Source organism: Coenobita brevimanus, chromosome 111 (genome assembly GCF_032717465.1).
Source record: "Coenobita brevimanus isolate Jiangsu-jjx chromosome 111, ASM3271746v2, whole genome shotgun sequence".
In the NCBI taxonomy this organism is placed as follows: domain Eukaryota; kingdom Metazoa; phylum Arthropoda; class Malacostraca; order Decapoda; family Coenobitidae; genus Coenobita; species Coenobita brevimanus.
Window position 1 is genome coordinate 20,154,335 of NC_137064.1, and position 20,389 is coordinate 20,174,723.

The window sequence follows — 20,389 nt, forward strand, 5'->3', positions numbered from 1 at the left end:
TTGTGCTAACTTCAATAGTTTATGATCTTGCCAAATTTGATCAATTTACCCAGACATATGTAATAGTCACCATAGTTAGGTTACTTTTTCGGACCGAGTTAGGCTAGCCAGCAAGCTAGCAAGATACTGAACTCAGAAGTCCCCCCATTGACTACCGTTTCTGAGTCGTCGCAAGTGACAAACGCCAACAAGAAGGAGAAGGCAGTTGATGTCTGGGGGTGAAATCCTGTATTATTCATTTTCATATAACCGTTAATTACTTATGGCAAGAAGAGCTTTAGCTCGTAGCAGTTTACTTATTGGTCGGTGCATTGCGCACGACCTTAAAGGTGCTGCCAGAGTAAGAATTAAGCAGTTGGATTTTGATGAAAACCTTCACATGGTGAGTCAGTTTCGGAACGGTGGTTATATTATGCGTGCTGTTATTGTGCTTTATTCATTGTAGGAGAGACATAGTTTTAAGTTCGATTTCTTTGTATATTACCATTTATAGGGATCCATCTAGGTAGAGACTGGTAAAATTCTGTAAATTTTTACGTTCGGGGAGAAGGTTATTAAAACTTTGCCACACTGGCGCGGTTTTTCCACACTTCTATCTATTGCCAGACGCCATAAACCCGTACGGGGTGGCCATTTGACTCTGAGTTACTTGTTTTACAGGGAGGGGCACTAACCCTCCACCAACCCACTTGACACGTAGGGAGCAAGCATGGTTTGGTTATATGGTTACCACCCAGCGTTGTAAATGGTTTCTTGGCTTGTCACTCAATGTAAAGCCACCTGTAATGGAAAGAAAAGCATTAAGTAGTGACAGGAGAGTTGGGAGAAATAGGAAGAGTTCTGATTGAAATTTGTCTTTCACAGGTTAATTCTTGTGCTTCAAAATTACCAGTGAGAAAGGGCAATTATAAAATTTTACTTGTGGAATATGTAAAGATGGGGGTTATTCCTTATCAAATGGGCACGGTGATTCCATCTGTAATATAACAAACTCATCTACATGGTTTAATCATATTACATTTTAACAGTGTGGCTTGGTTGGAATCCGCTTTTCAAGAATCAGGGCAGCTAATACCTGCTGGTATGCCAGCCCCATTTCCTATGCACATTGTCATCAGAATAGATAATAGAGTGGGAGCTGGGTTTTGTGCCATATGCAGGGTAGTTACACTGTAAATATTTCCTTTATTGCCATTCCCTGTTTTTTGGTGTTTTTTTCTTCCATTTGATAGTTTTCAAGTTCATTTTAGTGTTTGGAGGCCTCATTTATGCAAAAGAATAATAACCATAATATGATTATGACAATCTTGAGCCTAATCTAAGTTTTTAACTAATCCTAACCTAACGTAGCTAAACTGTACCTAATAATTTAATCTACCCTAACCTAACCTAACCTAACCCAGTTTAACCCAGCCTAACCTAATCTAACCCAGCATCCAGTTGTTAAGTTGGGAAGCAAGATCCACCTTTCAGTATGTTGAGCTAGGTTTGGAACACACTGAGGTGGTTTAGCCATGTGGAGAGAATGGAGGGTGAAAGACTGACAAAGAGAGTGTATGTGAGTGAGGTGGAGGGGGAGGCCGAGGGTGAGGTGGAGGGATGGGGTGGAGAGGTATGTGAGAGAGGGGGGTGTGAGTTGGGAGCAGGGTAGTGAAATGGCGGGGGACAGGGAGACTTGGAGGCGATTTGTTTGTGGCCACCCCAAACGGGATTGAGGCGTCTGGCAATAGATAGATAGAAAAAAACACATACAGGTATACACTATGGTATAAGGCAGCACAAATCCAATGGGTATGGTAAGATTGCCCGCCAAAGAAAGGAAATAAATACCAGTTACACTGCTAGAAGGTCTTCAAATTATGGATTGTATTTATTCAGTATACAGTAACCCCCCGTATTTGGACGCATTTTACTTTGACGCCTCGTTTTTCGTGCAAGAAAAAAGTTTCCAAGTTGTCTCACACTTTGCTGATTTCCCTACATTTCGCTGCTCCCAGCCGACAGCAACAAAATAACCCCAGCCACTATAACACATGGATGGAAGAAACTTTTCCCTCACCTGGCTGTGGAAGGTGAGTGGCAGAGGGATGACGACACTTTGGCGGCTGCTGTGGAAGCCATCAGAAATACAGGCCAAGACGCATCTAGAGATGGTCAAAATGGCTGTAAGACACTTGACACACTATGACCTAGACTCAGGTGTGATAGACATAACAGAGGAAGAGATGAACTCAAGTGAAGAGCAGAACGAAAGGCCAGAGCACACAGCAGAGGGCAAGATGAGCATGCAGAAATTGTCCCAGACCTTGTCTACCATAACCGACATGGCAACCACCTTCAATGCATACACCAGGACTATGCCTGAGGCTGCCAACATCCTATTGACCTTGAGTGATCTGTAGTAGTGATGGCCGTCTACAACAGAAACATACAGGAGCAGAGACAAGTCCAGATCATGCGATATTTTCAGGAGAGAGAAAGTGTGGCTGCTATTCTGCAAGACTTGGACGTGCCAACAGGAGTGGATGAAGGAGGAGATGTGGACAGGGAGGAAGTGGAGGTGCTGGAGCCTGAGTTCGACTCTGAGGGCTTCGGCCTAGGTGCTGGGGCTTCCCCAGAGAGGCCCATGTCACCTATAGTCTGACAAATCTAAACGTAAGGTTTTGGTGGAGTCACCCCCTCCCTGCACTGTTGCCACGTTTCCGAGCTGACCTCTCTATCAGCGATGACCTTGACACTGTTTCCCTCTTGTGATCTCCGTTTTTCTAATACCCCCTATACCCCTGCCACTAACACCCCCTATACCCCTACCCCCAACAACACCCGCTATACCTCCACCACCAACACCTCCTGTAAATATAGACCCCCACCATCAACACCTGTATAATAATTAGCCGTTGATAATTGCTATACTTTTATTGAGAGCATACATTCTACCCTATTGCTCAAACTCCCTAATCTTACAATCCCATCTGTCTTAATCCTTCCCACTGCCTTCGTTCCTAAATCCCTTAATTGATCTATTTTTAACCTAAGTGTCCCCACACCTTTTAAACCATTTACCTCTCTGTCACTATTCTCCACCATATGTATCAACTTGTATTATATTGTGTATAGAACTTTCATACTGTATGCTGTACTACTGTATAATGTATAAGAATACCCACTGTTTAGTGGAAATAAAGTTTTATTATTATTATTATTTCTCTCTCTCTCTCTCTCTCTCTCTCTCTCTCTCTCTCTCTCGCTAGATTTTGTTATGTGTCATCCATGGTTTTTTACTTCCATTTTTATGTATGGATTATAATTTTGACTTTATTTCCGCACCACCCTTGAGGTAAAAGTCACGGCGCGTTTTTTTTATAGAGGTTTCCCCAATAGGCCTAAATCCTGTAGGGGGTTGGTGACCTCCTATAGCGTACACACAAACACGTGTCGTGTGAGTGCTGCCACCCCAGAGCTGTTTGATATATTTATTTTAATTATGAAAGGATCGCCTCTTCCCACTTTTATCCCTTCAAATTTTCTTGCAATTATACTTGCTAAATTAATTAGCAATGTTAGAAGTGTTGGGGAAGTAAATAATAATTAGAATATTTTTAGAGCAACACTGCCAAATTTTTATGCCACGTTTCTCTATTATCGTATAATATAGTATGCAGAATAGTTTTATTCTTCCTTGATACATGTCAGCACTTTCATTACAGTTATATTAGTATGAGTTATGTTTATGTATCATTCCTACTACACAAACCACAGGCCTTATACATCGTAGGGTTAGGAAACATGGCAATAGTGTAGGGAGGGGGTGACTCCACCCAAACCCTATGTTTAGATTTGTCAGACTATAGTAACTACCCTATCTACCCTCAACACATCTTCACTTGCCACTCAAGCCAGTCTTCATTTTATTTCTGGTTAGGATTTTTGGTGTTGCAGCTCTTTATCCATCCATCATCCAGTCCTACATTGCCCCATCAGGAGCGTAGGAGCCCGGGGCTAGGCAGTTGGTCCTGACATTTAAGATGAGAGTGACCAGCCTCACTCATCCCTGAGTGGCATTACATGAGTAATCAACCCCAACCATCCCTTGGATATAAACCTTCACCGGCTCAATCCGACTGGAGCGCAGTAATTACCCACTAAACCACCAGGTGCCAAAATTTGGTTATATGGTTACCACTCAGCGTAGTAAATGATGCACAGGAAACCATTTGGCTTGTCACTCATTGTAGAGTCACCCACAGGCTGAAGAAAGTGGGAAGAAAGACAGAAGAGGGAGTGTAAAGTCACCCGGAGGCAGGACAAGGAAAGAATGAAGGAACGAAAGACAGAAGAGAATGGAAGGATAGAAGGATGGAGAGGAAAGGGCAGACTCCCGAGAGCAGCACTACATCAAGTGAGTGCCCTAACCTCAGGTACATGTTTATTGTGTTATGCTGTTTTAGCACTAGTAAACACCCTTCATTTTATTTTGAGTAGGGCCTGTTTGGTGTTATAGTACTTTGTGGTAGGGTAGGTGCATGTCCCACCGGAACGCTCCTCTATTTTTCCGATTGATTCTTAACTTCATGCTTCGACGTTTCACATTTCGCGTGGTTTTGGCGGAACATCTAAGCAGCAAAAAACGAGGAGTTACTGTAATCGAACAAGATGCGACTTAGTTGTGGGTGGAGGGAGTTTTTTAATTATACAACTGAGTCAGCACTAACAGCATCATCTGACAGAGAATTCCGGAAGTCTATACATTTGATACTAAAAAACCTGCGTCTGCTTTCAGCTAAAGTGTGAAGCTTGGCCATCTTGAACCTGTGGCCCCTAGTGTGAATTAATGAAGGTAGAGAAAAAAGTTCATGCAATTCAGTTGAGGACTGAAGATTTTTCAGCTTTTAATAAGGTTATCTCTGATCAGTCTCCCTTTTACGGAATGAATGTCCAGAGTTTTCCGACGGTCAGCATAACCAAGTTCGGACAGGCCATTGATTTGCTTAGTCCATCTGCACTGTACAGACTCCAGAAGCCTCAGGTCACCATGGTAGCTACCCTGTGTTCCATACACTGGAGCCAAACTCCAGGATAGGTCTGAAATGGGATTTGTACAGAGTCAACGTAAGATCTCATTCACGACAGAGGGTGGATTTTAATAAATTATTTGCTAGGCTTCTGCTTTTTTTATGGGTGTTCTTATGTGTGAGTGAAATTTCAGAGAACTGTCAACCAGTATAGCCAAGTCTTTATGTGTAGCTTGTACAGAGAGACTGGTGTTGTTCATGTAATAATGCTGAGGTGAGCCAGTAGTGTTCCAATCTACTGGGCCTCTCTGACATTGTAGTACAATGCACTTGTCGAGATTGAAACGTAAACCCTAGGACTCAGCGACCTTGTACACTGTATCTATGTCCTTCTGGCAAGTACTGTACTTGTATCTACAGCTACCAAGGGACAGGTGTTTTGATGTACCGGTAACTTGAGGTAAATCTTCATGTTGTCAGCAAAGAATTTGCATTTGGAATGTATATATGATGGTAGGAAGTTTATATATACCAGAAAGAACAAGAGGCCTGGAAGAGATCCCTGGGGAACACCATTGAGAACATTTTTTGAGGAACTATTACAGCTGGACACAGACACTTGCATGGTAAGGCCGGACAAGAAGTCAGAGATCCAGGTCATCAAGGAACCACTGACCCTGAGTAGCCTCAGCTTGTCAGTGAATACCGGTATTGAATGGTTGACAGTGTCAAAGGCTTTGCTAAAGTCAAACAAGACAACATTCACAACATACCCAGCATCCAACCACACTATAGCATATACACAACTAACAATTGGTCGTCAACTGTTCTGGCCTGTCTGAATCCATACTGCTCATTTAACAACACTCCATTAGTATTGAAGTAGTTGTACAGTGCTTCTGCAATAATTCTCACCAATGTTTTGCAGCAGACAGAAGTAAGGGCCTGTAATTAAGAGGTGTGTGTCAAGAGCCTTTCTTGAATATAGGAATGATAATGGATCTCTTCCAGTCATTTGTCAACTTACCAATGGTGACAGACTTTTGAAGTATCAAAAACAAGGGGAAAGCTAAGGCTGGGCAATATTTCAGAAGACTTGGGTACAGACCATCAGGTCCCATACTGGTGTTCGGGTCCAGTGCCACGAGCCTATTTCTCACTTCTTGCAAGGACAAAATCACTGTATCGAGGGCACCCTCAAAAGTCTGGTGAGGGAGGGGACCATAAGGAACATATGTTGAGTAAACTGTACAAAAATGTGTACCAATAGTTTCTACCATCTGAATACAATTGGATAATAACACTCCGTTGTCCAGCATCATGGGACCTACTGAGAGTGCACGTACTTTCTTATTTCTGATGTGCTGCTGAAATGGTTTTGAGGAGACCTGTAGTTTTCTAATCAGTGACATCTTGTAATTGATTTGCACATGTGTAAAGGAATTATGAAAGCTGTCTTGAACCTACTGACTCCCAGACTCCCTGTGCGAGGGATTTTGCTCGAAGGGTGCTAGGTGTACCATCTTCCAACTGTCAGCTTATAGTCGGAAAGTTCATGGGTCCCTCCTGCGGCATTCCCATCTTTATTAAAATTTTAAAATACCGTACCCAGTTCCTTCCTATATTGAGGACACTGGGCACTAATGGGTTACAGAAACTGATAGATTTGGCGTTGTTTAACCCATTGGCTCCCAGATTCCCTGTGGGAAGGATTTTACTGGAAGGGTGCTAGGCATACCGCCCTCTGCGTGTCAGCTCATATTCACGAAGCTTATAGGTCCCGACCCCGGCGTTCCCTTCTTTTTTAAAATTTGAAAATGCCCAGTTCCGTCCTATACTTAGGACACTGGATGCTAATGGGTTAAGAGTCGTAGTGTGATAGAGGTCGAGAAGCCTTAGGAGATAGTCTTCCATAAATACTCCTGGAGTGTTTGTATGTTTCCTAAGCTTTTCTGCGACAGTTTCTCAAGGCCTCGGGAGGCAATCTAGGAGGTGGGGAAGGTGTGCTGGACATATTTGGCCCGTACTGGCCAAGTAATGGACATAGGATGGACAGCAGTGTCATACATAGCATCAATTAGAGCCCCCAGAAACTCCTGAAAGTTGCCAGTGTTCGCTGGATCACTAAATAGTGTGGGGTCACTACCCGCTCAGAGCTGACGTACCTTCCTTTAAAAAAATTCCTATCAGGATTATTACGCATCCATAAAGCATTATACCAGTATTATATTCGTCTTAGATATTTTACTGATGCTCTAAATGAGATTTACGCTGAAAAGTTCTCCGGAGTTTATTAAACGCCATGAAAGCTTATTGTGTGTTTTTGCATTCAGCACATTTTTACCAAGTGTTATGAATCTCAGTTGTTCGAAAAATTTATCATACAGTTTCTAAAGATCGTATTCTTTCATTTGGCAAGTCCTGATGTGATTCTATCCATTATACACTTAATAATAGTAAGAATTGTAAAGCCGAAATCTTAAGTGGCCAAGATCAGCGACTTGAGTTTTAAACTGCACTGTATTCCTCTTGCTTTGAGAAAATGTCTTGGTTCTGCCACAGTCTATTTTTCCACATATATTTTAGCTGCGCAGTCAACCATGGCATTATATTTTCTGGATTTATTGGCTGATTTCAAAAGGCGCAGGCATCAGGAGTGGTGTAGACACATCATCAGCGCCGCCTTGGGCCCCTGGCGGTGGGCACACAAACTACGCACCTCCATATGAGCTCAATGAGTAGATACGATCTTCGATTATTTAAGTACCATATTTCCTTCATTTGTCATGTATGATACAATATCATTATATTCATTTACCATTTTTCCATACAGATGTACATTCACCGCCTAAAAACATGACAGTGATCAATACTTTGGCAACATAATACTCGCATATAGACTGTCCCTAAACTGAGATGGACGCAACCTTCCGTTTCTATTAAATTTTGAAAACGAAGCCATTTTTTTCTCCAGTATTATATGTAGATAAATCAATAAATATCCCATTTTCAGTTGAGTAACACAAAAATTGTATAACAGAGAGTATTTCAAGTTGACCCCACTTTTGCACTTTACGTTAAGTAATCTGGCGAGTGGTGGCATCCTTTTCCAGTTTGTGGGGGCTCCTATTGATAGGCTTTGAAATTCAAACTGCAAGTCTGTTTCGTACAGATGATCATTTATTTTGTTGTATTTGGCTTTATGCCAGGAGCACTTGGAGTAGCTACAAATTACTATGTCACAACACCAGCCTGAAAATAATATTGTAGTAGCACCAGACAGTGTCCACAGGGGACTCGCTACCTCAATTTCTCCTACTTTGTCATTCTCGGATGTGAAGACAAGATCTAGTGTTACCCAAGCTCAAGGTAAGTAATTTTGGTACACAAGCAACACAGATAGTTAACTGTACCAGTGTGATTGCAAGAAATGATTGGAAAAAAACAAAACATACCTATTTTGGGGTATTTAAAGAAGCGTCTAGGTTGGCCGTAGCATTGTTTACCGACAATCTCTCCGACTGGCTGCGTTGTTTATCAGCCATCGCTCTGACTGGACATGTCAGTGTATCCTGTGTCAAAGCAATTGGAAAATTAATTATTTTACCAAACATAACTTAACATAATCCAGCCTGACCTTACTTGCATTTGACAGCCAGCTTTCAAATTTAAAAATGCATGTTAGGAATCTTAATTATGGCCGGCTACTGGCAGACATTGGCGGAATATTTAGCCTACGCATTGTAAGTCCTCATATTTAGCTTTCAGAGGTAAGTTTATAAAAATCCCTAGTATCGGCTATAGCTGTAGTAATCCAGGGCTCTTCTTTGGCGAGCCATAGCTCGCAAATGCGAGTATTTTTTCCCTTCGGCGAACAAATTTTACATGCAAGTCGCCTTTTGACGAGGAGAAAATACATCCACTTCAAAACCCAGTAAACAACAAAATAAGCAAATTCAATTAATTGAACAAAAAAGCACGTTGTGATTGATTATTAAGTCTTTCCTTGTCGCCACTGTGAATATTAAAAAACCTCATTGTATGATTCTAATCATCACAATGTGTAAATAAATTAATAAATATATTTATTGCTCGTAAAATATTTCGCCTCGTAGTCAGTTTGGCTACTAAAAATCTATTTGGCTCGTAAATATGAAACCTTAGGAGCCAAATGGCTAGTAGCCGTCAGCAGTTAGCAAGAGCCCTGTAATCCAGGAATAACAACAAGTAACCAGTGAAGGACTCATTCCATTAGAAAATATGGAAAGGCTGTGCCCGTTTGGTAAAGAATTAGATATGTATATGAGGCCCCTAATAACAAAGTGTACTAAGCGCCACTGCAAGCGAAACTGAGTTAAGTATACCACAGTGTAGCCCAAACCCTCTTTGATCAGGAAAGCAACCATGAGGTACAGAAAGAAATTGGCATTAAGGTCTAAATTCCCCTTCTGTAACATGGTCTGACTGCCCGCTTCACCTCAGTGCATCGACAAGCCTTCATGCTGGTCACAGAATGTACGAAGTGCCTCCCAGCAACGTGTTGTCTGGTGTTACCAGATACTAGCATTTCTTTATGCTCACAGTCATGCATTTTTTTTATAGCATTATTAATTATTGTACCGTAAAGTAGGGTGACTTCGGATGATTTTTACCTATTCTAAGTTGGAACTCAGCATGTTAAGCTTTAACAAGATTATTTCTTGCATGAATGTGTGGCTTAAGAACGTAGCTTTATGGTGAGACAGGTGAAAAAAATTCAGGTCTCTGCTTGTGTTTTTAAAAAATATTTATAATGCTGTCCGAAGTCATAATCGAGGTGAGGTGACTTTGGACTGGGGTGGGGTGACTTCACACAGTCAATGATTTTGCCCTTTAAATGGGAACACGTGTATCTGGCGATAGCTTTGGACAATGCTGAAGTGACTTCGGACACTGACAGAGGTTTTTAAAAAGAAACTGTGAAAAACATATTTTTGTAACCCCTATAGGACCATCTATCTATCTATCTATTGCTAGACGCCTCAATCCTGTTTGGGGTGGCGACAAACAAATCACCTCTACGTCGCCCTGTCCCCCGCCATTTCACTGCCCCGCTCCCAACTCACACCCCCCTCTCTCATATACCTCTCCACCCCATCCCTCCATCTCATCCTTGGCCTCACCCTCCCTCTTCCCCCCTCCACCTCACTCACATACACTCTCTTCATCAGTCTTTCACCCTCCATCCTCTCTACATGGCCAAACCACCTCAGTGTAGGACTAAATAAAGATTGTAATTTATTTTGCACTCCTTTTCTTACACTGAACACATATACATATGTGTGTTTGAAATAAAGTCACGTAAGTGTTTATCACAACTGAATTCTGGTACACAGAACGTTTAGGAACTTTTCTAACTTGAAAAAATATATGATTTTCTTTGTGAAATAAATGTAATGATGCCATGAAAATGTAAGGCACACCTGTGACACAACTTCTTATAAAAATAAAAGTAATATTCTTGAGATAAAGCAAATAAATCTTAATTAGGTAGATATAAGAATCACAAGTAGCACCAGACTTAATACATTACAGGTTGAGTAATTTATGGCTCATTGTGCCATTTTGCTATAGTAATGATGTGCAAAATTAAAGCCCGTAAATTAATTATGTGTATCACATGATTATAACTTTTGTTATATAAATCTTTCTTCTACACCAATTAATCTAAACTTATTGATCATGCTGAACCCCATTACCCAATAATTCTCTCTCTCTCTCTCTCTCTCTCTCTCTCTGTCACACACACACACACACACACACACACACACACACAAGAAAGCTTTTGACACAGTACCACACCAAAGACTATTATGGAAACTGTACCATCAAGGAGGAATTCGAGGCAAACTGTTTTGTTGGATGCAAGACTCTCTCATAAAAAGAGAAATGAGGACAGTACTAAGAGGAAACAACTCATCATGGAAAGAAGTGACTAGTGGAGTACCACAGGGTTCAGTGCTGGCACCAATCATGTTTTTAGTGTATATAAATGATATAAAGAGTAACACCGGAAATGAGAGCTATATGAATATGTTTGCAGATGATGCAAAAATACAAAGGAGAATTACTAACACAGACTCTTGTAAAGAGCTACAAGAAGAATTAAATAAACTTCATGAATGGAGTAGTACATGGCAAATGGAATTCAGTGTGGACAAGTGTCATGTAATCAAGTTTGGTAAAAGTGGAAAAAGACCTGTTTGGGATTATAAGTTAGGAAATAAAACCCTATACACATCAGAAAGAGAGAAAGACCTAGGTGTGATTATCAATAACAGACTATCTTCGGCTGACCACATCAGCGAGAAGGTACGGAATATGTATACATTTATTTTCATTCATTGCCAGACGCCATGTATCCCAAACGGGGTGACCAAGGGCTTAGAGTTAATTGTTTTACAGGGAGGGGCACTAATCCTCCACCAACCCCACTCACGTAGGGATGCCAACAGCATCTGGTGTTCCCAGGCGGTCACCCATCCAAGTACTAACCAGACCCAAACATGTATACACTGCTTGCAAATATGAGAATAGTATTCACATACATAAATGAAGACATGCTAAGAAGGATAATAACATCATTCATTAGACCAACCCTGGAATATGCATCAGTAGTCTGGAGTCCTCATCTCAAAAAGCATATAGACAAGATTGAAAAAGTTCAAAGGGCCGCTACAAGATGGATACCAAGTTTAAGGGACCTAAGCTACGAAGAAAGACTAAATAAACTGAAGCTACCAACACTACTGGAGAGAAGGAAAAGAGGTGACATGATAATGCTATATAAATGCATATCAGGAAAGGAGAAAATAGACATAAATGATTACTTAACATATGGAGAAGCATCAGCAAGAGGACACTGCAAAAAACTGCATAAGAAGAGAGATGATAAAGACGTAAGGAAATTCAGTTTCCCAAACAGAGCAATTGATCAATGGAATGCACTACCGAATGAAATAGTGTGTGCCAAAACAATTCACAAATTTAAGGATATGTACGATAAATATGGTTTAAGACACAGGACAGTACGAGCTTGACTCATTCCTGTAAAGATACAATTAGGTAAGAACACACACACAGGCCAGCTATTGACATCCACATTGAACATCATACGACATTTTTTGTCAAGTGTTGGCTCTGACAATAAAACAATGTCATCCTGGTCTGCATCACTGTAATCATCTATGGTAGGGTTAATGAACACATTATGTGTTCCATTGATGTGTTTGAGAAAACGCTCAGTGTAATCATTTTGTCATAAAGATATTTCTCTTCTGATGACAACACAGTCTGTCCACCAGCTGCTTTGGTGTGCTTTCCCTTTAGATAGTCAAATAAGGTACTCATACTTGTTCCATTTTGTAGCTGCCTTACACACACTCAGGTGTTTTTTTTACAGTGTCATCTTTGGCGAGTATAAGTGGCTGGGGAATGGCTGGGAGAAGGAGGGAGATGAGAAGACAGGAAGAAATCAGGAGGATAGAAGTTGTGGAAGCAATGAAGAAAGTTAAATTGGGGAAAGCTCCAGGAATTGAGGGAGTGTGTGGTGAAATGCTGAAGCATTGGGGAGAGATAGTAGTAGAATGGATGTGGAAAATGTGCAGATTGTCCTGGGAAGAAGGTAGAGTCCCGGAGGATTGGAAGTCAGGTATAATTATTCCCTTGTACAAAGGAAAAGGGGAAAAAGAAGTGTGTGGTAATCATAGGGGCATTTGTCTTCTTAGTATAGTAGGAAAAGTGTATGGTAGGATACTTATTGACAGAGTTAGAGAAAGAACAGAGGAATTAGTTGGAGAAGAACAGGGAGGCTTTAGGAAGGGAAGAGGTTGTGTAGATCAGATATTCATTCTTAGATCTTTAGTGGAAAAATTTCTAGAGAAGGGAAAGAAGTTGTATGCGGCTTTCATGGATTTGGAGAAAGCGTATGACAGGGTGGATAGACAAGGATTGTGGAAAGTATTAAGAATATATGGAGTAGATGGGAAGTTGTTGAATGCTGTGAAGAGTATGTATGATGGTGCTAAAGCAGCGGTGCGTGTGGATGGTGAACTGATTGAATTTTTCTCTTTGAAGGTTGGGTTGAAACAGGGATGTTTCATGTCTCCATGGTTGTGCAATCTGTACATGGATGGGGTAATAAAAGAGGTACAAGGTAGGGTAATGGATGTCGGAGTGGCCCTGGTGAGAGAGGGTAGTGTTTGGAAACTCCCTGTACTGTTGTTTGCAGATGATACTGTGTTGTTGAGTGAAGACGAAGGAGAGCTGCAAGGCTTGGTGGATGAGTTTGGGAGAGTGTGTAAGAAACAGAATCTGAAGGTGAATGTAGGGAAGAGTAAAGTGATGGTCTTTGAGAGAGGTGAAGTCAGTGAATGTACAGCGAGGTTGGATGGTGAGGAATTGGAAAATGTGAGTACGTTTAAGTACAGTACTTGGGTAGTGTGATGAGTAAGGATGGAGGTTTGGAGGGTGAAGTACTTGAAAGGGTACAGCAGGGAAGAAAGGTTGCTGGTTCTTTGAAAGCAGTGATAAGAAGCAGGGAAGTGAGCATGGAAGTGAAAAAGTTACTACATGACAGTATTGTGATACCAACTCTAACGTATGGAAGTGAAGCTTGGACGTTGCTGGAAGGACAAAAGTCAAGAGTGAGAACAGTGGAAATGAGTTATTTAAGAGGAGCCTGTGGAGTCACATGGAGAGACAGGCTGACAAATGAGGATATAAAGGAGCGTTGTGGTGTGGATGTGGATGTGATAGGAAGCGTTAGGAGGAATACACTGAGGTGGTTTGGCCATGTGGAGAGGATGGAGGGTGAAAGACTGACGAAGAGAGTGTATGTGAGTGAGGTGGAGAGGAGAAGAGGGAGGGGGAGGCCAAGGATGAGATGGAGGGATGGGGTGGAGAGGTATATGAGAGAGGGGGGTGTGAGTTGGGAGCAGGGCAGTGAAATGGCGAGGGACAGGGCAACATGGAGGCGATTTGTTTGTGGCCACCCCAAACGGGACTGAGGCGTCTGGCAATAGATAGATAGATTGATCTTTGGCTTTTTTTGTGCAGTCTTTATCTACTTTGCTAGTATAGTTCCTCTTTTCACTTTGCACTTTTGGGGCTTATTTCATAGGCATTTTGCCTCCTGTAAAAGAAAGACAACTTTAATAGTAATTTCACCTAGTAATGCACAGCAAACATCCCCCAAATCATGTCAACATCTGTCGCCTTACACAGTTAAGGTTTCTTAACCTGCCTCGTCCCGACCGATTTTCCACCACTGACTTCCCCCAATGCCGACCAATTTTGGAAAAAAAATTTTTTGGCTCAGATCTCTGCTTTTGGTGAGAAACATTGAAAATTCATAGAGAAATCACTCACCTGAGGTTTAAAATACTAGATACAAGTAGCAGTACTCCTTACCTTACTGGGTTTTCTATTAGGCTGGCTCCAAAGAAAACGCTTTCTATGAGAGGGTAACTATTCCACATCACTCATAAACGGTATTTATTTATTTATTTGGTACGGATTTATGTGTAGTACGAGAGTACAGTATATTGGTTTTCAAACAGAAATATGGACAGTATATGCATTATTTCACTCACTAACACATGAACATACCTGACTTTTTTTGGCGACATTACCTGATCATCATTTCTGACTGTTTCTTCCTCAAATGCTGCGAAAACTTTGTCCTTCACATTCTCATCAATTGGGGAATCACTCTTGCCCTGAATGTCTTTATTGGCCAGGTCACTGGTAACAGGTGAATTGCTGAGACAATGCGGTGCAGGGGGGGGGAAGTCATGCGGGGTAAGGCATCGTCCCTGCCTGGCATCTTGTAGAGGAAGGTGTCCTGTGTATACGTATAAAAAATCACGCGCAAAAATTGAAAATTGTGCAAATTATGAACCTCGCAATTGCGTGACGTACCAGTACGTCGATGAGCCTAGCTGTGACAACACGTTGCGACGTACCCATATGTCGATGGGACGCCTCGGGTTAAGAAGGGAGCAAGTGACACATGTTGTCATGATTGAAAGGATGCTTGCTATGTATAGTTAGGTAGATGTACTGTCTGTGTGTCCGCGCATGCACACACACAGGTTGAAAGCTATATTTTTTTCCTTTCCCTGTCCGAAGTCACCACGTGTCCGAAGTAACCCCATTAAATAAAAAAAAAGAAGAAAATTTGCTGTTAGGCCTGTGGACCTTGAACTACTGACACTGAGGCCAAAGTAACTGTATGTATGGTATCGCAAATGTTTTTGCGACATTCTGGCGATGGACACGTCTTCACACTTTCCCATCCTTTACGGTCAGTGGAAGTTTGACTGATACAAAAAAGCATGCCCTTTTTTATGACGTATTCAATGAATATTTACACAAATTGTGTAAATGAGATTACATTATTATTTTATCTAAGTTATAGCTACAACATTCCTCTTTAATAATACTCGTATTTTTTTCGCAACCAGATTTTCATTTCTTTGTATTTTAATTGGTATACATTTTTTCCCAAAATGTCCGAAGTTGTCCCCAAGTCCGAATTTACCTCACTTTACGGTACCATTATTCTAACATAATGGAATATTGTAGCATAAAATTGCATGATTTTAAGGGTAGGTAGCCATAATGTACAGAAAATGGGAAAGGCAGAGAGCTCAGCAAGACATTGGCAACTGTGATATGGGAATATGTCGTGACGTGATGCAGTTTCTTGTTTACCAGCCGGCCTAGAACACTGCCTGGATTAACTGGCTGTTTTCAGAGCTGTATAAGTGTTTTTTCTCGTTGTCTCGAGAACATGAGTGACTCTAGTAGTGAGCAAAAAGCTGCTGGTCCTTCTCATAACAGAAAAAGAGCGAGGAGGCCAGAGATGTGGGCACAAAACATTAGTAAGAAGCTCAGGAACACTGGGCTTTTACTTTTGTAAACATTTTCCATTGATATCTTTGGTTGGTTTGATTGTTAAAAATGCTTACTGAGAGTATGTTTTGTCTCTCAATAACCACACTGGAGAAAAACGCAGCTATTGTTGTACCTTTCAGAATGCAACTAATTTCTCTTCTACCAAGATTAGCATGACATGAAAGTATGAACTTCAAGTTAAAAAATAAAAAATAAAAAAATATTCACTAGTTCCAAAATTGTGGCAGTTTGAAAGTTACGCAACTTTAACTGCATTTTTCTCCGTTTTCAACACGTGGCATTCGGTACACTATGTTATTAGGGGCCTCAGATTACACACACACACACACACACACACACACACACACACAGTGGAATCTGAAATTTTGACAGTTTAGAATTCGAATCAAATTTCGATGCATTTTGGAGTGGTCTGCCTACCTTATTTTTCGATGCAAAGTCGTGTATTTCGATGCTCTGAGGGCCAGACTCCAACTAAAACAAGCAAAGATAATATTGTTATGAAGGCAGATTTTCCAGTCAGGTAGTCTTGTACCTTCTCGGAGTTTCGTATACAGTAGTTCCTGTATCGGTATGAGTCAGAGTTGCCAGTTAGCCGGCTGTTTGTGAGCGTAGTTATTTCGTAAGTTATGCATTGATTTAATGTGCTTTTTTTCAATAATGTTTTATTTAAATGACTGCTTGTTAAATTATGTAGTTTAAGTTCGAATGGTAAATGATTTAGAGTGGTATGTAATGTGAGACAACTCTTCAGGTTTTGATGTGTCTGAGTTGGCAACTGTTGCCTGTCGAGAGTATACTCGTTAAACGTAGACATTTCGAGAGTAATGCAAGTTTATATAAGATGGAGTAGAGATTATTACAAGTTTAGTCAGGTTTCATGTCAGATTGAGTGAAGTGCAGTCAGTTTTGGTTTGAGTGTTGTGCAGTGTAGTGTCAGTGAAGATTGTATACTTTCGGTACGTGTGAAAACAGTGGCAAACAGTGACGGGTTATTGAAGTTTGCATATCATTGGAACTTGAGAAGACAGTGAAGTGTAGGCTAATTACTGTCAGTGAAGATTATTATCAGTACTTGTGTAATAAGTGAAGTGTTAGCAAGCATTAAGTGTACTAACTGTGAAGTGTTGTTAAACGTTAAGTGTAACTGCAATCGATAAAATGTGTATAGCTCCAGTGCTTGTGAGAACATTGAAGAGAAATTGAAAAGCATTAAGTGGAATTACTTGGAAAATAAAGACAGTGAACTTTCAAAAGCCAGTGTTTATTTTTGCCTCAGCTGATCTTGTGTACTGTACACCTTAAGGCTGACCATAGGAAGAACAACTTGCTGGACAACGTCCTTCCTGTACTGTACTACTGCAGTTGGAGCCTGTGGCAGTGTGGGGACTGGGATGTAACAATAATGTTTTATTTAAATGACTGCTTGTTAAATTATGTAGTTTAAGTTCGTATGGTAAATGATTTAGTGTTATGTAATGTGAGAACTCTTCATGTTTTGATGTGTCTGAGTTGGCAACTGTTGCCTGTTGAGAGTATACAGTACTTGTAAAATGTAGACGTTTCGAGAGTAATGCAAGCTTATATAAAATTAAGTAGAGATTATTACAAGTTTAAAATGCTAGAAGTGAAGGAAAATTATAAGAAAAAGTATGAACCTAAATTAATATATCATATGTGACGTGCTGTCAGGGCTAGACTCTAACCAAAACAAGCAAAGATAATATTTTTGGTGCAAACCAAAATGCTAGAAGTGAAGGAAAATTATAAGAAAAAGTATGAGCTTAAGCTAATATCGTATGTGACATGTGTCAAGAAGAGAATGAAAATCAACATCATTTATTCATATGAAGCATATGATGATATGGTTCCGAGACAATTCACTGTCAAGTCAATTCGCCCGTCAGATAATTCCCCGTCAAAACATGGACATACCACGTTGAGTACACCGCTTCCTGTCCGATCAGCGAAGTTAAGCAACGTTGGGTCTGGTTAGTACTTGGATGGGTGACCACCTGGGAACACCAGATGCTGTTGGCATAACATTCTCCCTACGTGTCAAGTGGGGTTGGTGGAGGATTAGTGCCCCTCCCTGTAAAACAATTAACTCTAAGCCCTTGGCCACCCCGTTTGGGATACATGGCGTCTGGCAATGAATGAATGAATGAAAACATGGACGATTTCCTTCAGGACAATTCGCACCCTGGACGATTCCCTGTCATTCTATAAATATACTTATTATTAATTAGTCAGTACTTTAATAACTCGAAGATATAATGAGAAATTAAAGGAAGAGAATCAATAGTAGAAATTCTGAAACAAAATGAATTACAGGTGTTAGCAAATACAGTAGGCAGAATACTGAAACGAAGAGAAGTACCGTACTGTAATTATGAATATAAGGCACAACAGAGAAATGAACAATAGAGACTGAGAAAAAAAATAGTTCTGTTGTTTAAGGACAAGAGCTCCCGGATGGGAGTAGGCACCACCAACAACAAGCCATGTGCAAGGCGATGCTCTGTTGTCGGCGGCCATCTTGCGACTGTCCTGCCAGCAACCAGCCCTCTACAACCAAGTGCTGCACTTTCAGCCTGTACCTTCCATATGTGGACATACATTTCACCGCAATTTAGTTGTATGTATTTTCTTTGTATTTTCGTCACAACTTACCTGTTTCAAGATGGCAAGCAAGAGTGGTTCTTTGGGTAGCAGTGGTAATGTACGAGAGCAGCCTGGCACCTCTAAATCTTCGCAGCCAAAGGAGAAATGGCAAAACAGGAAAGGGCAGAAATACACCAAGTATACACTTGCTCACAGTATGGCAGTACAATCCAGAACTAGTTACTTAACCACAATTATAGTTCATAAAGTTCACAGGAGGTGTGTGCAAAAAATCATGATTTTAGGGAGTTAGGTTTGGAGGCCCTGGACCCAAACTAGTTTTTCCCATAAGAAGTTCAATTTAAATTTCGATTATTTGAATTTTGCGGTGATTTTTAGGTACATATGCCCATTGAAATTTGAAATTTCACTATATTTATATGTACATACAGAGATAGCCCGATTATCCGGGCTGTATGGTGTTAAGGGGTGCCTGATTAATCCGAAAGCACGATTAATCCGGCGGAAACACAAGTACTGTACTGTTAGACTGATTTATTTACCGGTAAATGTACACTTAAGTACCAGAAAGACCTTTCCAGTTCAATGTATATTCCTCCAGCTTGTTTCAGTATTTTTCAGACTATATTCAGTCCGGTAAATCACGTTTTCTTACTGAAAGATTTCCTTCCTGTTAGTATCGTCACGTTCTAAAGCTGTACCTACGATTGTTTCCAGCACAATGGACGAAACTCATCGTACTCAAATGTGGACTTCGTTTCCCAACTTCCCAACTGAAGATTAGGTTAGGTTACATTATTAGGTGCAGTTAAGCTAGGTTAGGCCAGGTTTAAACACTTAGATTAGAACAGTGTCTTCTGCCATTACGTTAACGAATCAAAGAGTCGTCACACCAGAAGATAAAAACAGCAGGGAAAGATTTAACAAGAAATGTTTATTTACCAACCCAGAAATAATCAGAAAAATATAACAGACTATCAGGATGAACTTATTTGGTAAGGTGCTTTTACTGCTTACAGCAAAACGTATGTTTACCCCCCTCAAATACTCAATGTTCGTGAGTTCAGAAATTTGTGTGCTCCCGTGGCAGACCTTGAAACCATTTTTCAAAGTTATAAATTCAGTTTCTTTTTCTTACAGATGTGAAAAGACTCGTCTGGTACACCTGTTTTTTTCCCCTCCTCCCTAAACCCATCTTGTGATTTGCTATGATTCGTGAAAGAATTAATAAAATTGGGGGCATGTTTCATTAGCATTTAAACATAAAGTTAGGGTGCATGTTACTTTAGCATTTAAACATATCAGCGAAAACATCTGGGATGAAAGGACCGCCGAGCTGTTTGGGATGGTAGAGTAGGGTCGTATAAACATACAAGTGACCTTGGTTCCCTTCCCATAATTGTTCGCAGTTTTTATGGCTCTCCCTAACTCAACGTCACTGACACCGGTACAGTAAAGCATTGTTCAAGGCTGGCAGCCATGAAGGGGTTAATGGAATACATTATTGTTTGTATCAATGCTCTCTTTCACAAATACACGAAGGAACAAAAGAATGTGCAACAAATGTACACTTAACTGTAAGGAGCAGAAATAACTGTATGCTCTGTCGGTCCAAAATGTGTTGGGAAGCGACATCGAACAAAGAATGTGGAACTGAATGCCACCTTACGAGAACACTTGAGATGAAAGTATTTTTTCTTATTAGTAAACATAATTGTTCCATTTCGTCCCCTATAATTGTGAAACTCGTAAATTTTCGTCCAAGCATACAGCCTAATAACCTTACCAATTCA

General features: G+C 40.7%; 1 protein-coding gene and 1 pseudogene across 1 annotated transcript in view; both read left to right on the forward strand.

Moving 5' to 3' along the window:
- The first annotated feature begins 185 nt into the window (after positions 1 to 185).
- The window catches only part of mRpS17 (mitochondrial ribosomal protein S17), a 231,456-nt gene continuing 211,252 nt past the window's right edge, over positions 186 to 20,389 (forward strand). Inside the window, exon 1 of the mRNA XM_080286312.1 lies at positions 186 to 382. Coding sequence (XP_080142438.1) covers positions 263 to 382 — 120 coding nt within the window. The 5' untranslated portion in view covers positions 186 to 262. The remainder of the gene's footprint in view (positions 383 to 20,389) is intronic.
- LOC145417968 (5S ribosomal RNA) lies at positions 17,893 to 18,011 on the forward strand (annotated as a pseudogene).